This window comes from Triturus cristatus, chromosome 6 (genome assembly GCF_964204655.1).
Source record: "Triturus cristatus chromosome 6, aTriCri1.1, whole genome shotgun sequence".
NCBI classification, from domain to species: domain Eukaryota; kingdom Metazoa; phylum Chordata; class Amphibia; order Caudata; family Salamandridae; genus Triturus; species Triturus cristatus.
In genome coordinates this window covers 710,005,371-710,029,515 of record NC_140589.1, presented here as the reverse complement: position 1 = coordinate 710,029,515, position 24,145 = coordinate 710,005,371, and the positions used below count along the sequence as shown (strand labels likewise).

Below are 24,145 nucleotides of genomic sequence, written 5' to 3'. Positions count from 1 at the left end.
GTGGGCCCTGGTCATGCACGTACCACGCTGTTAGGGCTAGCACATGTGTGGATTAAGTGCAGGCACAGACGGGTCCACCACCAAATGCCAAAATGACACAATCCTACCTTTGGTAAACATCAAAGGTTTGGTAAGGTGCAAATGGCATGGTAATTTTTCTGAAAGTGGTGAAATCCTGGGGAACATCACTGTGTATTGTTGTACCACTTCCAAAGCCCATGGTGCGCAACTGACTAGCAAACAACCCCATAAATAAAGAAGGAACTCCAGTGCAGAAAATATAGCCCATTTGTTCCACTGGAATAGTTGATGGTGACTGTATTTTATTTTTAAAACAGAAAGATTTTTAAGAGGGAAAGATCTAATATTCAATCTTATTTTCACTTAATTAGCTCTTAAAATAACCTGTCCAAAGTGTAGTGCTGGACTGGCTACTTGGAAACTTTGAGATTTTCCCATTAGATTGCAAGGTAGCAGGCTGTTTTCAGGGCTGACATGGTCCAGCCCTGAAATTGCTTTGCTAATATATTGATTAACTGTGCTTCAATGTGCACTGTTTGGGCAGATTTGTTTCTAAAAGCTTCATTGGTGGAGAAGACCCGCTGTACACACATACATCCACAACCCATTCACAAACTACAATACCCAAGGTGCCCTTCTGCTGTTCCTTGCATTTGTGTAAAACAACTTGTTGACAGAGAACCATCGGTGTAATTGTGCTTCCTGTATTTCTGTAAATCTCCAGTAACCATGATTATATTTACTTACTTTACAGTGTACGAATCGGGTGCGGCCAGCATTACATTCTCAGTACACTTGTAAACTAAAGATAATATTCGATAACCCCTGGACCTTTTGAGGAGTAAGTTGTACTGTTATGCTTTCCTTTGTTGTGCAGAGCTCTGGAAACATCCCGTCATGAAAGAGAACTTCTCAGCCACAAGGCCGCACATTCTGGAGGAATTCGTTCAGAGGCTGATGGAGAGCTGCCAGGACACAGACGCCGCGGTAAGCGCGCCATTCATTTCACCACAGAGCTTGACTATGTTTACTTAGCTAAATCTCTTTTCGTTTGCTCTCCAGCAGCCAGCACCATATGAGAAGCTGAAAGTCAAACATGGCCGTTTGTCTGATATGCATACAGCATGACGCATGAAATCTGTTCTCTGTCAGCACGTTGTCAGTTGTACATGGAATCACACCGGACACCTCACGGGAACTTCCAGTTCTATTTTTTGAAGCACTTCTTTGTCAGGAAATGGGATGACACCCCAATACAGTTCAAATCAAAGCAGCACGTTGGCTGTACCTGGCAAATTTAGCTATAATCGAGAAAAGTCTATTCCCATGAAAAATATTAAGCAACCGGTGACATTTTTTCTAATTACGTCATCTTGGCAACCATTTTAGGCAGTGCTCAGCGCCAAGACACCCTTGGGTAAAAGTTGCGCTTTAGAAGCTTTATTAACATAACATTAATAACTGTCACTGTCGGTGACTACGATATCACAACGACTTTCTGGTCAGTATCCTATCATTCGGATCCCCTGTATACAAACCCCGTTTTCTGTATTTCATCATATATGGTAGTAAGGTCTCTCGAAGCGTGCCCAACCCGTGTCTGCTGAAGAAGAATGAATAAAAGTTCAATTTAAGAGTGGTGTGGGGAAGAAGAGCAAATAACGAATGGGCGATGGAAGTGGGGGTAAGAGCGTATATCGGAAGAGGGAATAGCATTTGTGATGTTATCTAGGTACCGCTGGTACAAATGGTTTTATTTGGAATTTGGGTGGTGATACCTACCCACATGTCAGCCACGGTTTTTAATGAAGGGTTTGTGAAGAGGCTGTGAGAGTCTGACAATAACCGTGTTAGAGATGCTTTCAGAGTGCATTAAAAGAGACGACATTGTGGGGAAGGCAATCGGATATCAAACGTGCCGAGGTGGCAACGTCCCTTTAAGTAGTGAGTTTTGGATAAACGTAGGGAAGTATTGAAAACTAAAGACAGTCCCTAAAATGAGTCCTTAAAAATGTGACATGAAATGGCAACACTTACATGGTAGCAGTACTTCGGACGTAATTAAACCTGTACTTAAAATAATATTTAGACCAGAGCAATGGTTTCCTCTGCAAGAACACTGTAAAATTTAGAAACCTATCGCAATCCATATGACATACCCCAATTCTTTTTCAATTTGACCTATACTATAATATGACTGTTATATCAATTTACTAAACCTATTGTCTCTATTAATCAGCTGTAATAAATGAAGAATATCTTCTTAGTAGTGGCAACAGACGTCCATTGTAGTGAGAACCTCAGGTCTCGGAGAGATCATTCGGAGAGGAAACGTACCCAGATTTGACTGGACATTCGTCCATTTTGATTGTAGTTATAAATGTCACAACAGCCTCCTCCTCCCATGCTTCCTCGAACATCCGCCGGGATGGGGATTGGAGCGAATCTGTGATTTTCAGGCAGTTTCCGTGGTTTGGGCAACTTAAAAAGATGATGCGACTTGCGCGCAATGTATGTGGTATTGGGAGGGTAAAATAAATCACATATCCTCCACACTTGTACACACTAGCACCAGATGTACCAGAGCTGACTGTGATAATAACTGTTTAGTTTTCAAGATGCAGCACGTTATTATTTTAGTTTTCAAGTCATTGAGAATGCAAAAGCCATTTTGCATAGACTGCTTTTGTCGCAGTCTCACATTTTAGGTGAGTTCCAAATAGTGGGATACTACAATCAATCAATTAATCGATCACGCGGATTTGTAGGGTGCAGCTAATCACCAGTGAGGGTATCTAGGCGCTAGGATTCTGCTGCGATCAAGCGAAAAGACAGGTCTTGAGCCCCTTTCTGAAGTTCATGTGAGAGGATGCTGTTCAGAGGTGGAGGAGAAGGTTGTTCCAGGACTTGGCTGCAATGTAGGAGAAGTAGTGTCCTCTGAAGTAGCTTCCGCGGATACGGGGCATGTGAGCCATCCCTAGGGAGGTGTCTGGAGGGTTAGTTCAGGCGGTGGCTGATGTTTGGTGGTCTTTGGTCGTGGAGGGCCTTCTAGGCGTGTATCACCAGCCTGAATTGGCATCTCTTATGGACGGGGAGCCTGGGAAGGTTCCTGAGGTGGGAGTGATGTGGGTCCATTTGGGGAGGTTGAGAATGAATCTGGCGGCTGAGTTCTGTATGGTCTGGAGTCTCTTCAGGAGTTGGGAGGTGATTCCTGAGTAGTTGCCGTAGTCAAGTCAGCTGGTGACTAAGGCTTCAGTGATTGTTTTCCTGGTGTAGAAGGGAATCAATCTGAAGATCTTTCGGAGATTGCAAAGGGTGTGGAAGCAGGTGAATGCAACAGTGTTGATGTGGCCTTTCATGGTGAGTTTGCTCTCCAAGAAGATACCGAGGTTGCAGGCATGGTCTGTCGGTGTGGGTGTGGGTTTAAGTTCGGGTGGCCTCTAGGTGTTGTTCCACGAGGTGGTATTGTTTCCAAAGATCAGCACTTCGCTCATCCAACCAAAACCCAATAAGTGGTGTGCAAAGCCCAGAGAATGTGCTGCGTTCCTCTACAGACCTACAGATGAATGAGTGCCCACATCACCACACCATCAATGGAGCGCTCGAAACTGCCACTTTTGTAGAAATCTGTAATTATTAATAATCCAGCACCCCCTTCCGATCCTGATGCTCTTACCCCGAGTCTGCAAAGTCCTAGGCAACAAGTGGGTGGCAATAGCATCATTCGGAATAGCGGGTCTCTTACGTCCCACTGCTTGGATCTGCTCAGAACACAAATGCAATTTAACTACAGATGTCACTGCATCAATTCAAAATGAATGATATGAACAATCAACTGTGGGGACCCCTAACTTTGATAATACGTTTTTACATACTGTAGCAAACTGGAAGCAATTGCCCCTCCCTCCCTAATTGCCCCACATAGTTGTAATGCAGAGTCTTCAGCGGAAGCACTGACAACCTTTTTGCTCGGTTTACTGGGAATCCTTGGAAATGTGGTGTGCTCACCATGTAGACTGACACCTCTTAATATGTAGATCTTAGCATTCTGCCTAATAGGCTGTGTTCCTAAATGACTCCCTATGAGTTTGATCACTTTCTCAGAGTGCTGTGCTTAAGAAACTGCTAATTTAGAATTGAAATCCTGCTTCCATTTGCCAGGTTGGAAAGCAAGGTTGTGATTCTGCTTGTTGGAAATGTGCAAATGTATACCCTTGAATAACATGGCCTCTGGGCCTACTTTAATCATACTCGGAGCTACTGGCTGTTTTAAACCAATGCAAAATATCATCTATATTTGATTATAAAATATCAATACATTCTTGGCAATATATGAAAACGTACCAATACCAGAATGCTTTGCAATATATGAGTATTTCTCAATTAGAATTACATGATTAGGTTTGCACAATAGGCAAATATAAGTTGGTACTACAGAGGTTCAGCATGATTGACCATGTGACATTCAAACCATTGGTCACAACATACATCCCTTCCGATCTATCCAACATTCTGCTTTCTTCCCTCTGCAATTGGTCTAGCAGTAGTATGTTTTACTGGCTTTTCAGTGTAGTTCATCATCACATTTAATATCACTTACTCCTCCAAACTAGGTCTGCAGTAGCAGAACCACTTCAGGAACTTCCTTATCTGAAAAGAACGAAGACAAACAACAAGCCAAGGGCAGAACTATTTATATATCACTAGGTTTCAAAATAAACATAAGGCACAGAAACACATTCTAGGCTGCAGTGGGCAGTGTAGCATGTTTATCCATTAAAGCCCCAAAGTTTAGCTTACATTCTTAAGTATCTGGCCATTATTTAATGAATACAATAATGTTTGTTATAATATAACAGTACAGCTGTACACATATTCACATCATGCTCATTAGTTATAGCACCAACAAACCTTCCCCCATACCGTAGATAATTCCAAGACGGACAAATACTAACATTTTTATCCCTCACCCAAAATGTAGGAGTTTTCACAATTAAACTAAACAGTCTATTGGTCGTTTTAAAGTCATGCAACCGACAGAGTAGCTAAGAGTCCCAACAATGTATATGTTATTATACATTACTAAATATAGCTCTTTGATCTGAAGCTATTCCATGGATCTCTCTGCGAAGCATTGAGCTATATTCTGATCTACTTTGAGAACAACACTGGTCTTTCCATGAGGGTCCTAGCTGATGTTGGTAGTTCTCTGTCATTGTAATGGCTCATCTTTTGTGATAAGTGCTTTTATGATTTCCCTCTTCATGTCTTCTGCTTGGTGATGATCGCTCTGGGGCTAGTGGTTACCCATGCAATCCATCGACAAAAGAAGTGCAAGGGAAACATGTAACATGATACTCTTATCGGTAAAACAGTTAATTCTCTTTACCAGGTGATAAAACATATGGAAATATTGACTGTAAGCACCAATTGCTTTCATTCAGAAGTATACACGAGGAGGAAAAAGAGAAAGAGGAAAAGGGAATAAAAAGGGAAGCATGGACTGAGAAAGCCTCTCAGAAGCACCAACGACCCATTTTAACATTTACAGCCCCCTTATTTATCTCATCATTGGTGTTCCACAGTCTTTCAGTATGACACTACCCACATAGAAAATCACTGTACTTAAACAGGAATGTAGTTCCATTGGCCTTTCCAACTATCTCTTGTCCCTGCCCTGACCTGAATAATAGTGTTGATGTTGCCACCAAATACATCTTTCCTAACGTTTAACTATGCCTCTCTCTAAGTAGCTGAGAATGTAAAGAATGATGTAATTAGAAAACTTCCCACCTAGCTAGTTCAATATTCTTGCATTGCATATTTTGATGATCAGTTTCAATTTCAAATTATTCTCTAGTGCCCATCAAAAGATGTTTCCATTTAGTAATTGTCAAATTCAAGGCTAAATATCCTCTTTCAGTTTCGCTCAGACTCTGATAAGACATGAGGTAAATGAAAGTCAGGATGTTCTTGTCCTTCACCCTCTTGTCTTTGTAACACAATTACACTTCCCCAATTGCTCTTTCCGATGCATCTGTTGCTTCAGTCAACTTCTTAAAAGTATGAGGATCACATAGAAGTGATGCTTGAATAAACATCTCATGGAGTGCCTTAAACGCTAGTTCAGCTGACATCTCACCAAAAAACACTTTCATATTTTCGTTTTTCAAACCACAGATGATGTCATTGGTTATTTCAACACAATTCTTAACCAACTAAGAATATCAATTTGATAATACAAGGACACTTTGCGCCTCTTTAATATTAGTGTGTAAATGGCATCCCAGGTTAGTTGAGACCTTCTTTTGATTCATAGAAAGGCCTGCCGCATTCAACTGCATCCAAGATACTCAACATCTTCTCTAAATCACACTTTTCTGGTTGGTAAGACAAATTAGGTTAATGCAGTCCTGTTACCAAGCTCACATGTTCTTGATGTTCCATAAGAGTCTTAGAAAACATCGGGATATCATCTAAACAGAGCAATATACACTGATTCAAAAAATCAGAAAGTAGTGAATCCATGAGATGCAGAAAAATGTCAAGGGCATTGCACAACCCAAGAGAGACATAGAAAAATGGCAAGGGCATTGCTCTACCCAAGAGGCATTACAAGAGATTTGAAATCCGCATGGTGTGTGGAAAACTGTTTTCCACTTGTTGACCTCCATTATAAAGATGATGAGCACCTCCCAAGACTAGTTTGGTGTAGGGTTGTGCTCCTTGAACTGACTCCAAAGTATCCTCTTCAGGAGGCAAAGGATGTCAATCCTTAATCGTAATTTGACTTAAATCTATAATCTTTGATATAAAAAACCAAAAGTCCTCAGCAAGTGGATAAGTAGGTGCAATTGTTTGCAAATTCCTATGCAAATAAGTCTTTAGGAGCTTCTTCTCTTTTTTTCAGTAAGTATTAACTACACTCAAAAGGAACAATAGTGCCAACTTCACTTGGAATGGTGCAGTCATATTCCTTAGGAGGAGAAACTGAGCAGATCTTGGACGTGGCAAAAACTGGAGAGAAAGCATGATGCTGCTATAGCATTGAACAAAAGATTAGCTACATTTAAATTAGATTTGTAGGCCTTCATATCATAACTTGGTGACCAGTAACTTTCTGAAGCATATCAAAGATCATGCCATGATAGTGATGACAAATATATTGTACCAGTATACTAAATGACATAAGGATTGGGCCCGTTTAACCAAGGTATTCTAGAAATTACAACATAATCGGGTGCAGCGATAACATCAAAAGATGACACTTCAGTATAGTCTCCAAAAGAGACCTGCAATAAAAAGAGACCCCCTAAATTCAACCTGAAATTAATGGCGAGCCATCAGTAATTTAAATCTCCTCAGGAGTTTTCATAACACTTATCAATATTATTCTTAGTTGCCTAGTCCTGATCAATTAACGTTCCACAGACGCTACTATCCAGAAATGCAGAAGCAGTAATAATCTTCCATTCTTCCGATCTCAATATGATTGGTAAGAGGAATCATTGATTATCAGTGTTATTCATATAAGGAAGCCAACGCAGTTCAAGCATGGTTTCTGAGGCTGTTTAGCACAAGTCTGAATCGTATGTCAAGCATCATAACAATATAGATATACCCCCTGCCTTTTGTGGCATTCTTTTCCCCATTTCCTGTGAAAGGATTCCTAACTTCCCCTACTTGTATAGATTATTCTTGATGCAACAGCTCCACTTGGAACTCGACCAAATGAAGAAACTCTGGCACAATTAGAATGACTTCCTTAATGTGGTATTTGCTAGTCCTTTCTCTACCATTACCATGGGCTCATGCCAGTGAGCTCATGACACCTTGCAACATGTTTGTGTTTCTTCTGGGTCCATGGTTCTGAGTTCCTTCTCCATGGTCTCCAACTCCACCTTCACCAGCTGAAGTTGAGAACTACTGGAGGAAGGATCTGCAGGACGTGGGCTCCTTTGCTGTAATAAAGAAATGTTGCTTCACTTCAACTTCACTGCTCCAGTCTGTTCTGTCAATCGGCATCTTCCCACAACCACCTTCTTTGCTATTGTCTTTTTTGTAATTTCTGTTCAATTAATACCACTAAATCATTAAGTTCAGAAAATGCATTAGGACATTCCCAACTAACCAATTCAGCTTCTTTCTTCAACTAATCTTTAAAAAGAGTTGTTTGGGTACCTTCAACTCAAGTAGCTTCACCTGCTAATTGATGAAATTGAGTCACGTTAGTGAATACATCCGTTCCACCTTGTTGAATATCCCACAAAGCTTCCACAACAGAAAATTCCAAATCCGAAAGTTCAAACATCTTAAATGAGAGTAGGAAGGCATCATATGTCTCCTAATAAACATCCAAAGTTCTTGCAATAGGAGTAGCTGAAAAAAAGCATCATGCTATATGCCGCCTGACTACACAGACAGACAGACTTCCTTCTCGAAGGTTGTTGGTTGTGTACTTATGGCATAATCATGGTTTATTCCCAGCTCATACAGTCTTTCTTTCTCTGCATGCCCTTCGAGGATTGCAGGGGGTCAGCTTGGTATGTGAAGAGAATATTAGGGAAGGTATCAATTTTTAAGGCAGCTATTCTGCTCAGCCACAAGAGGGTATATTGTTGCTAATCATTAAGATCTTCTCGGATATTCTTTAGTCGGTTTTGTAATTGATGACAGGAATTTCAAATAACAAATGTGAAATTCGTTTATTAATGCCTGTAAATTAGGGTGCAAGATTTAGGATTTGGGTCTTCTGTAAATTTAGTTTGAAACCTGACACAGCTCTGACATTTTCCATCTCATTGGACAATGCCACAAGAGAAACCCAGGGTTGGACAGAACCTCTATTATGTGGTCTTTATAAAGACGCTGAGTGTGTTCATCTTGCCCTATTTTAATCTGTGTAATTACTTTGTTCACGCTGATGCAGCCATCGGCTCCATATCCCATGCAACGAGTAGAGGTGAAAGTGGCGTCTTTGCCTTGTTCTCCCCCTGTTTTTGAGGGGAGAAGAAACCACCTTCTTGACTCTCACCCTTGCCCTAAAAACTACATAAGACACACAATTGATGGACGGAATGCAGAACAAATCAAAACATTCACACCCAGTCAAGAGATGTGGGTTAAACCTATCATTCTTTTGCTCACCATGCCACCCCAGTTTAGACCTGGCCATATGCAAATCAGTCTTGACCCTGTGCCTCATGGGAACAGTCCAGCCCAAACTGCCAAGCCAGGTCCTCCCTGGACCGGAAACAAGCATCCTAGAACCGGTTTCGGGGTTTCACCCCTCTTCAGCCAGGATACCTTGATTCCAGTGACACAGTAAGCCGAGGACCCACGTCTGGGCATACCTGGCGCACTTAGGGCAAGAAAGCAAAAGACACACAATTGATGGACGGAATGCAGAACAAATCAAAACATTTATTCACAGTCAAGAGATCTGGGTTAAATTTATCATTCTTTTGCTCACCATCCCACCCCAGTTTAGACCTGGCCATATGCAAATCAGTCTTGACCCTGTGCTTCATGGGAACCGTCCAGCCCGAACTGCCAAGCCAGGTCCTCCCTGGACCGGAAACAAGCATCCTAGGACCGGTTTCGGGGTTTCACCCCTCTTCAGCCAGGATAGCTTGATACAAGTGGCATCATATGTTTGCTGTAACACTTTTCGCCCTAAGTGGGATGGGCATGCCCAGATGTGGGTCCCTTGCTCACTATGCCACTGGATTCAAGCTAGCCTGGCAGAAGAAGAGTGACATACCCTGAAACCGGTCCCAGGATGCTTGTTTCCAGTCCAGGGAGGACCTGTCCTGGCAGTTCGGTCTGGACTGTTCCCATGGGGCACAGGGTGAAGACTGATTTACATATGGGTGGGTCCAAATTGGGGTGGCGTAGTGGGCAAAAGAATGATGGATTTAACCCAGATCTTTTGACTGGGGAAGAATGTTTGCATTGTCAGCATTCCGTCCATTTGTTTGCTGTAACACTTTTCGCCCTAAGTGGGATGGGCATGCCCAGACGTGGGTCCCTTGCTCACTGTGCCACTGGATTCAAGCTAGCCTGGCAGAAGAGTAAGAAGGGTGCTTCTTCCTCATACAGAGTGTGACGACAAGAGCACCCTCCCCCGCTGTCCCGGGTTTAGAGCATTTTCTCGTAAACTCGTTTGAGTATTACTTTGTTCCGTTTGAATAGGGGCACGTGTACAGGAGATACAGACTAATAACATGGGATTTGACACGCAGAGTATACTGTGAGAGACTCGGTGTAAGCTATGGATTGTTTCTTGTAAATGGATAATTCTTGTATATACACATAGAGGAGATTCGGAAACTTGTACACTTGATGTATTGGTGCCTGGGGGTCACGGTTCCCACAACTTTGGGGTACTGGGTTTGCTAGAAAGTGAGGCTGCATTGGAGATTATAGATCACGTTAAAAGGATGCGTGGGATATACAATGATTATTTTGAACAACTAGGAGAAGAGGGAGAGTGGGAATGATGATCCATTTTTTTCTTCTTCTGTTGTAGATATGTTTATCCTCTTGGAAATTCCAGAAAGAGTGACGCGGGGATATTACCCCGATTGAATAAGGTAATAAATACCCGAGAAGGGGTATAGACTAAACCCAAGGGACCAACACCCTGATGAATGCCAGAGTGACCCGGCTGGGCACATATAGAGCTGGCAGAAACATGTTGGTTTTAGCAGGGGGATTGTAGGGTCGTTACCTGTCCTGGATACCTCATTTGGTTTATTTTAATCCTGCCAGACGTTGACAAGAATAAAAGTCTGAGGGTCAACCCCGAGACAGTTTTAGATTTCTTTCTGCTCTTCTTTTGGTCCCTTCTCCTTGGGAGACTATTTGTTTCTTTTTCTCTCAGAAGTACACACTAGTGTACGTTCTGCTTGTTTTCTCTCTATACTCTACCCTCCCCACTTTTCTTCATCATCCATTCTAAAAAATTGCGCTCCACCTAAGGTGTTGGTCTGCACCTAGGTGTATGATGCGGCCCAATGATGAAGCATGACACTCTCGGGTGTGTGAGGGCAGTATTATAAAATCTATTGATTTTCCCACTTTTTAGCGTCCATCATCGTCTTATCTGCTTTTTTCCGTCTTTTGATTGTGTCTCTGTTGTGTGAGATTAAGTCTATGTGAGGGAGTCAGAGACAGTCTTATCCCTCGTCTCTTCTGCATTGTGGTTTGAAGAATACCCTGAAACCGGTCCCAGGATGCATGTTTCCAGTCCAGGGAGGACCTGGCCTGGCAGTTCGGTCTGGACTGTTCCCATGGGGCACAGGGTCAAGACTGATTTGCATATGGCTGGGTCCAAACTGGGTTGGCTTAGTGCGCAAAAGAACGATGGATTTCACCCAGATCTTTTGACTAGGGGAGAAGGTTTGCATTGTCAGCATTCCGTCCATCATTTGTTTTCTGTAACACTTTTCGCCCTAAGTGGGATGGGCATGCCCAAACGTGGGTCCCTTGCTCACTGTGCCACTGGATTCAAGCTAGCCTAGCTGAAGAAGGGTGACATACACTGAAACCGGTCCCAGGATGCTTGTTTCCGGTCCAGGGAGGACCTGGCCTGGCAGTTTGGTCTGGACTGTTCCCATGGGGCACAGGGTCAAGACTGATTTGCCTATGGCTGGGTCCAAACTGGGGTGGCGTAGTGGACAAAAGAACGATGGATTTAACCCAGATCTTTTGACTGGGGGAGAATGTTTGCATTGTCAGCATTTCGTCCATCATTAGTTTGCTGTAAAACTAAAAACTACATAGCCACTGAAATTCTACCTGCAAAATCTCTTCCTAAAGTGTTTGAACTTTCTCCTAGGTAGGGCCAATTCATTCTATCAAATGCTTTATTAGCATCGATAGAAAATAGTAGGGCCATGTTAGACTTGGCATCTTTTGGCGTGTTTCCCCTGAGTTTGTGCTTTCTGACCTCCCGGTTTTTACTCTGTTTTTGCTGGGTCAGTGTCTCTGCGCACTTTGTAACTGCTGTTCAGTGTTAAAGTGCAGGTGCTCCTGTTGTAAATTGTGTTATGGATTGGTGTTTCCATGATTGGCATATTTGATTTACTTGTCAGTCCCCAGTAAAGTGCACCGAGTGTTCCAGGGCCTGTAAATCAAATGCTGCTAGTGGGCTGCAGCACTGGATTGTGCCACCCACACAAGCAACCTGTATATGTAACTCTTGCCTGCCATTGCAGAGCCTGTGTGTACCCGCTTTCCAGGCCCTAACCTTCCCTTTTCTTACATGTCAGTTACCCCTAAGGTAGGCCCAAGGTACCCCTGTGGTCAGGTTTCAGTGTATGTGAAAGGTAGGACATGCCCTGGTGTGTGTGGCATGTCCTGATAGTGAATTACTGCCAATTTCATTTTTCACCATTGCAAGGGTACCTGCTCTCATAGGACAGAATGAGGAGTTTGTTTATAACAGCTTATAAACATATCTGGCCCTGGGAACTAGGTAGACAAAGTTTAGTATGCCTGAACTCAGAATCTAAAGATGCATCTTTTAGAGAGGTGATTTTTACATTCTGTGTTTGTAAATGCCACTTTTCAAAAGTAGGTGTTTTCTTGCTCAGCCATCCAGTAGGCCTCTGCTGGGGTTGTGGATTGACTGTTTGGGTTTTGGATGACAGGGGCTGGGGAGGAGCCGTGGCTCCAGATAGTCTAGGTGGGTCAGGAAAGAGCTGAATAGACCTGGGCTGCATTTAGAGTAGGGGAAGGAGATTTTCTTTCACCTGAATGGGCCTGGTCTGCCTCTGACAATGCCGTCTCCACCTCCTGCCAGGAAGCCACACCAGAGAGGGCAGAACTTGTTCTGGCTGGGCACAGACACTCTCTGCCTGAGAGGACAAAGGATTTTGGGCAATAAAAAGTGGGGCCCAAACCCCTGAACTTTAGAACTCTTTTGGACCAAGACTGCCAAGAAGAGCTGGAGAAGCTGTGAGGAGGAACTACCACTTTGCTGTGTGCTTTGCTGTGTGCTTTGCTGTGTTGGCCTGCAGTGGCTGCTTCTGTCTTGGGCAGTGAAAGGAGTGGACTTGAACTTTCTGCAACTTCTTTTCTTCGAGTATCTCCAATGGTTTGAGGTAGAGCTTGTCCCCTGTTCAGAAGTCTCAGGAACAGCAAAGACTTCAAGTTCTTCTGCCCCCAGCACTGGGGACTGAGTGTTTTGTGCTGCAACAGAAGAAAAAGCAACCTGACGCCATCTACGACGCCACTGCCTACTCCAGGTCCTTAAGGCACCGCAGAGGGCACCGCCGCACCGTGACCCTGGTCTCACCAATGCCGCCTGTTGCCGCCGCTACTGAGCCGCTGCTCGTACCGCGACCTGTGGGCACTGCTCTCCGCATCTCCTCACTTCACGACGCCGCCCTGTTATCCCCGACGATACCACTCCATGCCGAAATCCCCGCCGCTGCTTGCACTGTGGTTCGAGGGCAACGCTTGTAAACTTACAGGACACACCACCCTCATCCTGCACCGCAGGCTTGGCTTACTGATGCCGGCGCCATCGACTCCACTTCGTCAGCCGACGATAGCGCTTCAGCAAAGACGACGACACTGCTTATACCGTGACCTACCAGCACCACGACGAGCAACACATCACTTCGCACCGCAGAACCCGACTGACGACGCCATCTGACGCCACCATCGAGCCGCTGCTCGCACCGCGACCTGAGGGCATCACACGCTGCATTGCTGCACTTCACACCGCAGAATCCGATGCCCGCCAACGCCAGCGTTGCTGACTTCAACCGCGATGAGTTTGATCTGCAACATGTGTGACTTCAAGGGCCCGACGACTCCTACACTGACCTCCGGAACCGACGCTGTGCGGTGTGGTGTCCTTTTGTAGTGCTTACACTGTATTACTGTTGGTTATGTGCAAAAGCTTTACACACTGCCTCTAAGATACGCCTGACTGCTCGTACCAAGCTACCAAGGGGGGTGAGCAGAGGTTATTTTAGGAGTGTAACTCCCTTATCCTGACTAGGAAGAAGGGTCCCTATTTGGACAAAGGTACCTACCTCTGCCAACTAGAGACCTCCATTTCTAACAGGCCAGTTTTTGTCTTCTCTCCATGTTGTCAATTAGATGTAGAACCCTCGTTGTCATTATGCTACATCTCCTGTCTTGTGTAATGCCTGCCTGGTCAGAGCCTACCAAGCCTGGCATTATAGGGTTGACTCTAGTTGCTAGGATACTCATATAGAGCTTTGTGTCTACATTAATTAATGAGACAGGCCTGAATAAACCACATTGCATGGGTCTTTGCCCACAATCCTCGTCTCTATCATGGTATCCATGAAGGGACCGGGGCAAGAGGCCTGCAGAACGCTTTGTAGAATTGGGAGGTGTATCCATCTGGATCTGCTGCAAGTCTTGTGTCAGTCTCACTATAGCGTACACATTGCCTTCTAACAATATAGGCTCATTCAGCATCTGTGCCTGTTGCTATGTAAGTTTTGTTACTTTAGCCTCCTGTAAGTATCCCTCTATGTTTAATCTGCCTTCTGCTTCTCTGTTTACAACACCTGATAAAACTCCTCGAACCCTTGAGCTATCTGCATACATGCTGTCATTGTCTCTCTACTTTTTCATTTGATCGCTATAATTTTTTCTTTTGTGATTTTGGCCCATTGGTGGCATACCAATAATTTCCCTGCCTTGTTTCCCTCTATGTAGTATTTTTGCATAGAGTGTCATATTACATACTCGGCTCTATCCATATCCAAACTGTAACCTCTCCTTTGTCATTGTCATGTGCCAACTGGGTGAGGAAATTCTGTATTGCTTTTTGATGTGTTTCATTCCTTAGAATACTTTTACATAGCCTTCAGGAGTTTGAAGGGGGCTTCCCTTCTCTAAGGTGCATTTCAAGTGTGATCAGTGCATGCTCCGAGAGTGATATTACTCCCATGTCCACCCCTAGATCAAATAAAACCTTGCACAATGTCTAGAAAGTAGTAAATAGTGCTATTACTGACCACATTTATTCAGTGCACATTATCAAGAAGGGGGTTTAGGGGTGGTAGCAATCATGATATGGTTTAAATTATGTTTTGCAAACCCAATAGTGGCCACTATATATAGTGGATATTATATAAAGTTTTATTTGATTTTTATTTTCTGCATTTTTGTATGCTGCAACTAGACCCTCAAGTATGAGAGAACACTTAAAATGCAGATATTTATACAGTGATGACTGAGGCAAACAATAACATTCAACAGGATGGCATAAAATGTATATCATTAATAAAAAATGATAACACTGATCACTGTTTGTCATGACTGTTACAGCTCCAGCTAGCCCATTCCTCTATGTGATGTTAAGCATGCACACTCATAAACGTTCACGGATAGCATCTCCTTAGTACAGGGTGCTCATGCTGCCTTCTTCTGGCATCACACTGTAGCACAGAGTTCTTAGGGTCACCAAATTAATATCATACTCTGAGTAGTAGGAAGCATGCAACTTATCAAATGTGTTTAATTATGGATATACATGAGAAAGCCACATGTAGGTCTGGATCAAGACACACCCATTAATTGAAAAATAAATTGTCAATTGGTCCTGTTCAGTAGCGGCCGGTGCTGTGGAAGAGTGGTGAGGCAGGATGGAGGAGAACACAATAAATAAAATAAATAAAAAACTTACCTGCAGCCGGCCACGTTTCACTCTTCTGCTCCCCTTCTGGCAGGCATAGACTAACAGACTCCACTGTGGCCAATCCTGATGCTTCTTTCATGTCATGAGAGCAGTGTCAGGATTGGCCTGAGCACTGAGGATTTGCGCTCCCAGGGAGACTGGTAGCCTGTACCTGCTGTCTCCAACCCAGCAACACAGCTGGGTTGGAGGGAGCTTCAGTGCGCATGAATGTTTTGCTGGCATGAGATGGTTGGTCAAACCGTCATGCGCACTGAAGGCAGTGCACTACCACTCCTCCTCCACCTGTCGTCCCCCCATGGCCTCACCCCCAAAGGCTCTGCTGGAAAGGAATACTAAAACGTGTTTATTATTATTTTATTTTTCCTTTCCTGATGTTTTGAGGCAATTGACAGGGGAGCGACGCTCATCCACCATAGCGGAGGAGCCATGGCTTGTTCCTGTTGTATTTCAAATGAATGTAACAATTAACCTCTTAGACCAGCCTCTTGCTTCTGTCCCTTATGAGTATTTTACCTGTCTATCACTGCACTGCTTTGTGCTAAAAGTTCACTATTTTGTTTTTTCACAGGTTACTTTTGGCAAAGATCATTTGCAGAGGTGCCTCACCACCCTTGGCTGTGACATAATGGCAAGAGAGCGCAGCAATTTTGAAACATACTCCATGTTTTATGAGAATGTGCTGCAGCAAGAGCATCAGCTGCTGTATCAGAAGGAGCAGGTAATTGTGCCATCTTTAATGAAGGCGATAGACCGGAAGGGAATGAATACTAAGCATGTAGAGATTCTTATGCTTTTAACAATATGATCAAATGTGTTAAGGCAAGTAATGACTACACTTCCCTCACACCTCCCCATCCACAATCTAGTCGCTTGTGCTTATGCTCTTATGAAACAGGATAGGGATTTTTGAATATTTTACAGAGATGATTATCAAGTGCCCAATTTCCCAAAAGACCGTTGTCTCAGTCACCTCTGTCAAAAGTCCAGAATGTGAAGTGAATGGATAACACTCTATCTCTGGTCATTTTCAGGAAGACTAGTGCGCATTGCTGGCCACTGTGAGAAACCTTGCCGTGTTGATTCTGTCCTCTCTATATTGTGGTGATAAGATGTTTCCATGTCTTTGCCAATTAAATAACTTTTATGGGGAGCATGAAACAATAGGAAAGTAAAAAAAGTGAGTTTATTGTCTTTTCATATGTAAATGTAAAAATCCATATTTGTAAAGCACAAACTACTCACCTTTACGGGTCTCAAGGCGCTGGGAACCGTCGTGGAAATTAAGTGAGCTATTGCCCAGAGTCACATGGTGCTGAGCTGAGCTGCCGCCGGAGCCGGGGATCGAACCGTGAACCATGTGCTCCGAAGTCAGCTGCCAAGGCCGCTGCACCACACCTCTCCATGTGTAGCTTTAAAACTTAGTTTGAAAATGTGTTGAATTAACTGCTGAACGTTGCCTTTATGGATGAAAGGAAAGGCCTAATTAACAGTCACCTAGAAGAGCATACCACCTTGTTTCAAAGATAATGTTGGGTAGGAAGAAGATTAATAACATATTTTTGTGGGATGCAAGTGCTTTATTATACTTGCCCCTTGACTGATAATGAAACGAGAAACTATGAAGGCTGTTGTAGCATCATATACCACTACTAGAAGTTAATTCATTTTGAAACTGAAGTGCAATCCTGTTCTTCAAGCTCCACCATTTCTGAATAAAATAAATCCACACCTCATGCACACATGTAGCACACTGTGAACACACTGAAAAACATTGGAGCTCATTGATGGTACAGTTTCTTGATATTAAGTATAGAATGTTAGCTTCCCCTTCCACTAAAGTCCCCCACTCCACCACATGATACATGGGAACAGTTTATGGAAGGACTATGCTTTTAGCAGACAGGATTTGACCTTGCAAAGGTCTAAATAATGGGTCCACTGCGTCAGTCTCCAACTTCAATAACTACTGTACCTGTTGTAACATTTTTACATCCATACACCTTCCTATTTTACTCTAACTCCTACTTCCTTTTAACCTCCAAGTTCGTTTGATTTACAATTCCAATCCTATAGTATTCTAGTCTCTATCCAAGTTTATACCTCTATCCCCTGCACAGTGCCACCTGCATTCCATAATGTCAATTCCATGATCTCTCTTCCAGTATTTCTATATATGCCTTTTTGTTTCATTCACCCACACTTTACGTTCCCATGTGGTGACCCCCATCTGTCAGGAGACAGCCCTGCCAAGTTTCCCAGATCCACGTGTGACTAGCTCTTCCAGCTCAGGTTTTTCTTTCCCTTTTTATACTCCCTTTTAGACTACAAGTACCAGACTGCAAAGAAAGAACCCTAAATTGAATCTGCTGGTCACAACTCAGAGTATTTTTTAATTTGCAAGACAGCATCTAACCATTATGAGAAACCATCAAGACATTATTCTGGTATATGGGAAAGATCTCTATGAATGCAACATGGCTAAAGGCACCTAGACTCTCGTTTGTGAACAGTTCATGCAGGACAGACCTCATATAAAATCTTACATTAAAAGCTAGGGCTACCCAATATAACTTTGTGGTAATTTGGGTGACTCGCTTCATACAGGACAATGGATCCTGACTGTGTCATTTCAAGTAATTATGTTTACAAATCGTAAACTATAGTAATTTGTCCAATGTGTACTATCAAGAAATATCAAGATAGTTGGACAAAGTTGTTTCTATTATCTTTGTATAGGAAGGTAGTATTAAATAAATAGTTAATCTTGGAGCAGAATACCTAACCAATGTAGTTTTGCATAGCTATTAAACGCAGTAAGTATTCAGTGCTCCAAATGGCCACAAAGAGGTGTGCAAGTGAAAACATCATACAATTGTTTATACAGTAAAGTACAGGACATCAATAATTGCTTTGTGCAGCAGGGCTCCAACCGGGACACTCAGACGGTTAGCAGATTAAATCTGACCATAGTCTCTCTGCACATGTTGATGCTTCAACCCTTCCACGAGAAATAGTACTAAATCTTGCTATAGAACCCTCGATGAGGGGGGGCTCGGCTAGCCAGCCATCATGGCGGACGCAAGTCCCAAGTGCTCCAACCAACATCCCCTTGTAATCCGCCAAATTTCTCCTTAAATCGTGCCATCCATGCTGAACACACGCGGCGCCAGAGAGGTGAGAAGCCACTGACTCTGGGGAGCTCTAACACACGCCATTTCGCTCAACAAAATCGTGGCTGTAACTGACGTTAGGAACGCGGCCTACCCATAGCGTGGTGTGGAGACAGTGCAGGACGGGAGGCCGCCGCCTGCACCAGAGCCGCGGCTTCTGTATGCGGTGGTGACTCATCGTAGTGGAAATATGCCCAGCTTCCTGTCGGGCCCCCGAGAATGCAGTTTGCCATTGCGGCGACGGGAATGAGCGTGTGAGTGGCACACACTGTGATCCGAAGCGGCACACACTCAAGTCGGCTGCGGCGCCAGGCCGCACCATGCGCAGCCGGATTGAGGACCCTCATTGGAGTTGGAAGTAAGTGGCCCCTGCGAGGAGGATTAGGATCCCTGTGGAGCAGTCCCGTGCTGCAGTGGGGGGGCCATGGTGGTTGGCGGCGGCGGACCAAAGAGAGCTGTGCTGGGAGCACCCTGCCCCCCTGGGATTCAGAGTGGGACACGTGGTGCGGGGGCACCTGTGGGGCCCGCATCGCCGCGGAGCTTCTGCGAGTTGGATTGCGGTATGCAGAGGAGGCATTGAATCATCTACAAGCGGGACTTTGCCACGAGGAGTGGCGGCCGGGGCGCTCAGACCCGCGAGCTCGTGCTGGCCCCAAGGGGTGCCACTGGAACATTTGTCCGCCTTGGCAGGTGGGCCCTCATTACTGAGACCTGGAACTGGACACTGGGGTTGATTGCGGAGGTCAGCAAGGACCACTGCATGCGGGTGGTTCAGACCCCTCATGCCCGAGAGAGGAAATCAAGATGGAGGCACCGACCAAGATGGAGGCACCGACCGCTGCTCTGGCTGCCAAAATGGATTCAGTGCTTGTGGTGGTAGAAAAGATCGGTGCCGCGCTGGAGCACACTAGAACCTCTCTGGAAACGCGCATAGATAAGGTCACCTCAGACTTCATCCTGCTGCATGCAGACCACCGCAAATTGGCTGAGAAAGTCACCCTCCACAACCAGACGCTTCAGGAACTTCAGCCTGTCACCAAAAGTCATGCTGCTGCCCTACAAGACATGATGGATCGCATGCATGCACTGGAGGACAGAGTCGAAGATGCGGAGAGACGCTCCCGCCGCAACAATACTCGTGTGGTGGGTCTTTCGGAAGGGGAAGAGGGACGGAACCTGGAACAGTATGTTGAGCACTGGTTACGGGGCATACTGCCCCAGGGAAGAGTACTTTCGCAATAATTTGCAGTGGAGAGGGCACACCGTGTGCTGGCACAGAAGCCCCAACCGGGAGCTAGACCGCGCCCGTTCCTCTTTAAACTCCTCAGCTACAGAGACAGGGATGCAGTGCTGCGTGAAACCCAAAAACTGGAAAACCTCAAAGTGAACGGTAGCCAGGTCATGCTGTTCCCAGACTACACAGCCCTGGTGCAGCGACGCAGAAGAAACTACACGGCAGTGATGCGCCAGCTCAGGGACCTGGGATTGTCCTACTCCCTATTATTCCCTTCCAGGCTGAGAGTGCTGACGAAAGGAGGGACACATTTCTTTGACTCCCCTGCGGAGACATGGGACTGGCTGGAGGAGTTAGGACTGTGGACCGGGACGCGCCCCCCGGGCCCAAAAGTGGACAGCTCGGCAGGCAGAAGAACTAGACAACGTGGAAGACGCGGGATGAGAAAGACTGCGACTCTGGGGTCGGTGGCACCAAGCCCGGAAAAGATCAGGATGGAACGGCAGGAAGTCCTGGAGGCGGTTGCAACACTCAGAACCACACATAGTAGAGGAAGTTCAGAAGCATGCTTCACTGACGTGGCGGCGGACAGCGGTTCGTCGTCCCCAATAACGGAAGAGTCTGAAGACATGTGCCTACCGATGGTAACTCCACAGACCGCTGATGGCATAATATGATGAGACGCTATTGAGCTGGACTGCATCGCGAAGGGCTCACGCAAGTAGAGACTTGATTATGATGTTTGGTAATGTATTTTAATGTGTGCTGTAGACATGGGGTCACATTTTTTGGGATAGCGGCCACGCAGGGTATACCACACGACAGCTGAGTGCTCACTGCTGTTACGACTGACTGGGCCATACCTGCCGATGCGACGGACTGGCACATACGCGGCAACGCTTCATCACAACACACACCGAGCCCGCACATTAGCCTAGATGCTTAGTCGGATGGCACATTTTCGAACCACAAAGTGGAGGGATATGTCACGATATAACACCGATTGTGCACACGACCCCGGCAGGCGCTATACTGGGATAGTTTCACATCATAATCTGTTAAAGACGTTTGGACGGACATCTCCGCAGAGTTCGCCCTCCCTGTTATGAAGTTTGAATTTGACTTAATGTTTTTGTTACAACAGACCGGTACATACTCACTCACCCATGATGCGCACTCACTCATAAGAAGCCTACTCCCGCTGCCCCAGACGGCTACATACACTAGTAATGGCATGAACTAACGTACTGACATGGAATATACGCGGCATGCATACACCCTCGCGGTGCTACTCCATCTTTGCCTACCTCCAGCAACACTTGGTAGGCATTGCCCTATTGCAGGAAACGCACATGACACTGGCTGAACTGGACAGACTGTGCAGGCGATGGAGGGGGAGGTATACGGTACTGTGTACTCAGCGCACGCGAGAGGCACGTTAATTTGGGTGAGGGCGGGCACCCCGTTTGTTTGCGAAGATGTGGTGCTAGACCACGAGGGTAGATGCACCTTAGTGCAAGGGCAGCTCAATTGTCAAACAATACTGCTGGGTTCAATATGAGCTCCAAATGTGGACCAACCCTAATTTCTGGTATGGTTATCGCAAGCCTTGACCCCTTACACGGGACTTCCCTGACTGCTGGGAGGAGACTTCAATTCGGTACTCAACGTTGACACAGATAGATCATTCCCCCCCCCCTCCACAACACCTCTGCTGTATCTAATGCTCGGACCCTCACAGAATGGCTCTCACACTGGACGTTGCTGGATATGTGGCGAGTTCTCAATCCTACCGAGCGCATTTGCTCCTATTACTCAGCGGTACATGAGCTGCATGTGCGTCTGGGTAGGGTGGTGGGCTCCCAATCCCTGCTCCCACTGGTCATGAAATCAGAATATTTAGGGCGGACACACTCCGATCATAACCCTCTGTGGATCCAACTTAGCTGGGAGGCAGATCGTCTCCCCGTACCCACATGGCGCCTCCAAACGGCTGCACTGGAAGACCCAGAATTTCGTTCCTCACTAGGGGTGGCCGTCCTCACATATTTCGATCTTAATGAGGGTACGGCGAGCAATGTACTTGTGGAATGGGACGCCTTCAATGTAGCGGTCCGGCGACACTGTTTGGGGGCCACATGGAATATACTTAAGCAGCTATCAAAATCACTTACGACAATAGAGTCCCAGCTCCTGCAATATGAACGTGAGGAAGAGGGCAGGGACAGAGACTCGAGCCGGCTAGGAAGGCTCCGAGGCCAACATGCGGAGATGCTGAAACGGTTGCGATGCCACAGCTACACAGCTCACACAGCCCGCACACATGCTTCGGCAGATAGAGCAGGCCGACTGCTTGCCTGGCTATTGCGGCAGGAGAACAACCACACTCTGATTGGAGCCATACACGCATCACAGGGAGCCCTGGTGTACACACAGCGCAAGATTCACAGGGCTTTTCTGGACCACTATGCCCAGCTGTATCAGTCTAGGGGCGCTGCCTGGGTCATGAACTAGAGAGATTCCTGGTCTCCGCCCAGCTGCCCATCGCCTCAGAGGCACATCAAGAGGCGCTTAATAGTTCGCTCACTTTAGAAGAGATTGGAGATACGATTGGGGCTATGGCATACGGGAAAACGCCGGGGCCCGATGGCCTGCCAGCCGAATACTATAAAGCTTACCGCGAGTCTCTCGTGCAACACCTTAACACTATATACTACGGCGCTAGAGGAGCAGGAATTGCCCCCTCTATGCGAGAAGCATATTTGGTGTCTCTACTAAAACTGGACAGAGACCCTTAGCCCTACTGAATACTGATTATAAAATACTCGCTAAGTTGCTGGCGGTCAGACTGGCATCGGTGGTCCCTGACCTGATTCACACTGACCAAAACGGGTTTGTGCCTGCACGGAGCACATCACTCAATCTACGGCGGTTCTTCCGTGTGGCGACAGATGCCATACAAGAATGGCCCAGAGCGGGGTGCCTCATTCTAGACCTGGAAAAGGCATTCGACTGCTTAGATTGGAGCTATATGTCAGCGGTTTTGATGCGGTATGATCTGGGCCTGGGGTTCCTTCAGATGGTCAACTTGCTCTACAAAAATCCCACAGTTCAAGTGCAGTTGGGGCCACACATATCCGATGCCATACCGGTGCGAAGAGGTACCAGGCAGGGGTGCCCCCATCCCCTCTCCTGTTCGCGCTGGCAATAGAGCCCCTAGCGGCGGCAATACGTACAACGCTGGGTGTAGGTATATCTCTTGGGGATGCGACACACCAAGTGTCACTTTATGCAGATGACCTACTGGTCTACGTGAAGGACATTGGCAACATACCCAATCAAGTGGCGCAATTACTGCAGGATTTCGCTGCCATCTCGGGGCTACGAGTGAATGCTGGCAAGTTCTGCCTCTATGCATTCAGTGAGGGAGGACATGACCTACAATACATTCTGAACAGTGCTGTAGTACAATGGAGGGAGTGTACTTTCCGCTACCTGGGGATCCAGATATATCGTCAGCCGAGACACCTATTTGACGGCAAACTGGGGAGGGCCTTAACAGCTATCCGGTCGCAGGTCCGATTCTGGAACACACTCCCACTGACAGTCACTGGCAGGGTAGCGTTAGCCAAAATGGTGGTCCTTCCCCGACTTCTGCACTATTTCGCTAATCTACCTCTGTACATTCCGGCCACCTTCTTTGTTACCCTCACTAAACTGCTTAGAGACTTTCTCTGGGGGAGCGCCCGGCATAGGATGACGTTAACGAAACTATACTTGCCCACTGACCAGGGAGGCCTTGCCGTGCCTTGCTTCGAACACTTCTATTTGGCTGCCCAACTACAGTGGATAGCCCGTTGGCTTGCGGACAGGGGCCGAGAAGACACGGCGACCACGCTGCCACCGTACTCACTTGAGCAAATAGTCAGACTCTTCCACCCTGCCCCTACAGCTGCGCCGCCAAAGCCGCTACTACTAGCAGTGGCATACAAATGCTATTGCAGAAGCCTACACATCACTCGAGCT

General features: G+C 45.8%; 1 protein-coding gene across 1 annotated transcript in view; it reads left to right on the top strand.

Moving 5' to 3' along the window:
• LOC146817750 (uncharacterized) overlaps positions 1 to 24,145 on the top strand; it is a 746,064-nt gene that overhangs the window by 485,293 nt on the left and 236,626 nt on the right. The window contains exons 38-39 of the mRNA XM_085609232.1: positions 899 to 1,008; positions 16,284 to 16,433. Of these exons, the coding sequence (XP_085465358.1) occupies positions 899 to 1,008; positions 16,284 to 16,433 (260 nt within the window). The remainder of the gene's footprint in view (positions 1 to 898; positions 1,009 to 16,283; positions 16,434 to 24,145) is intronic.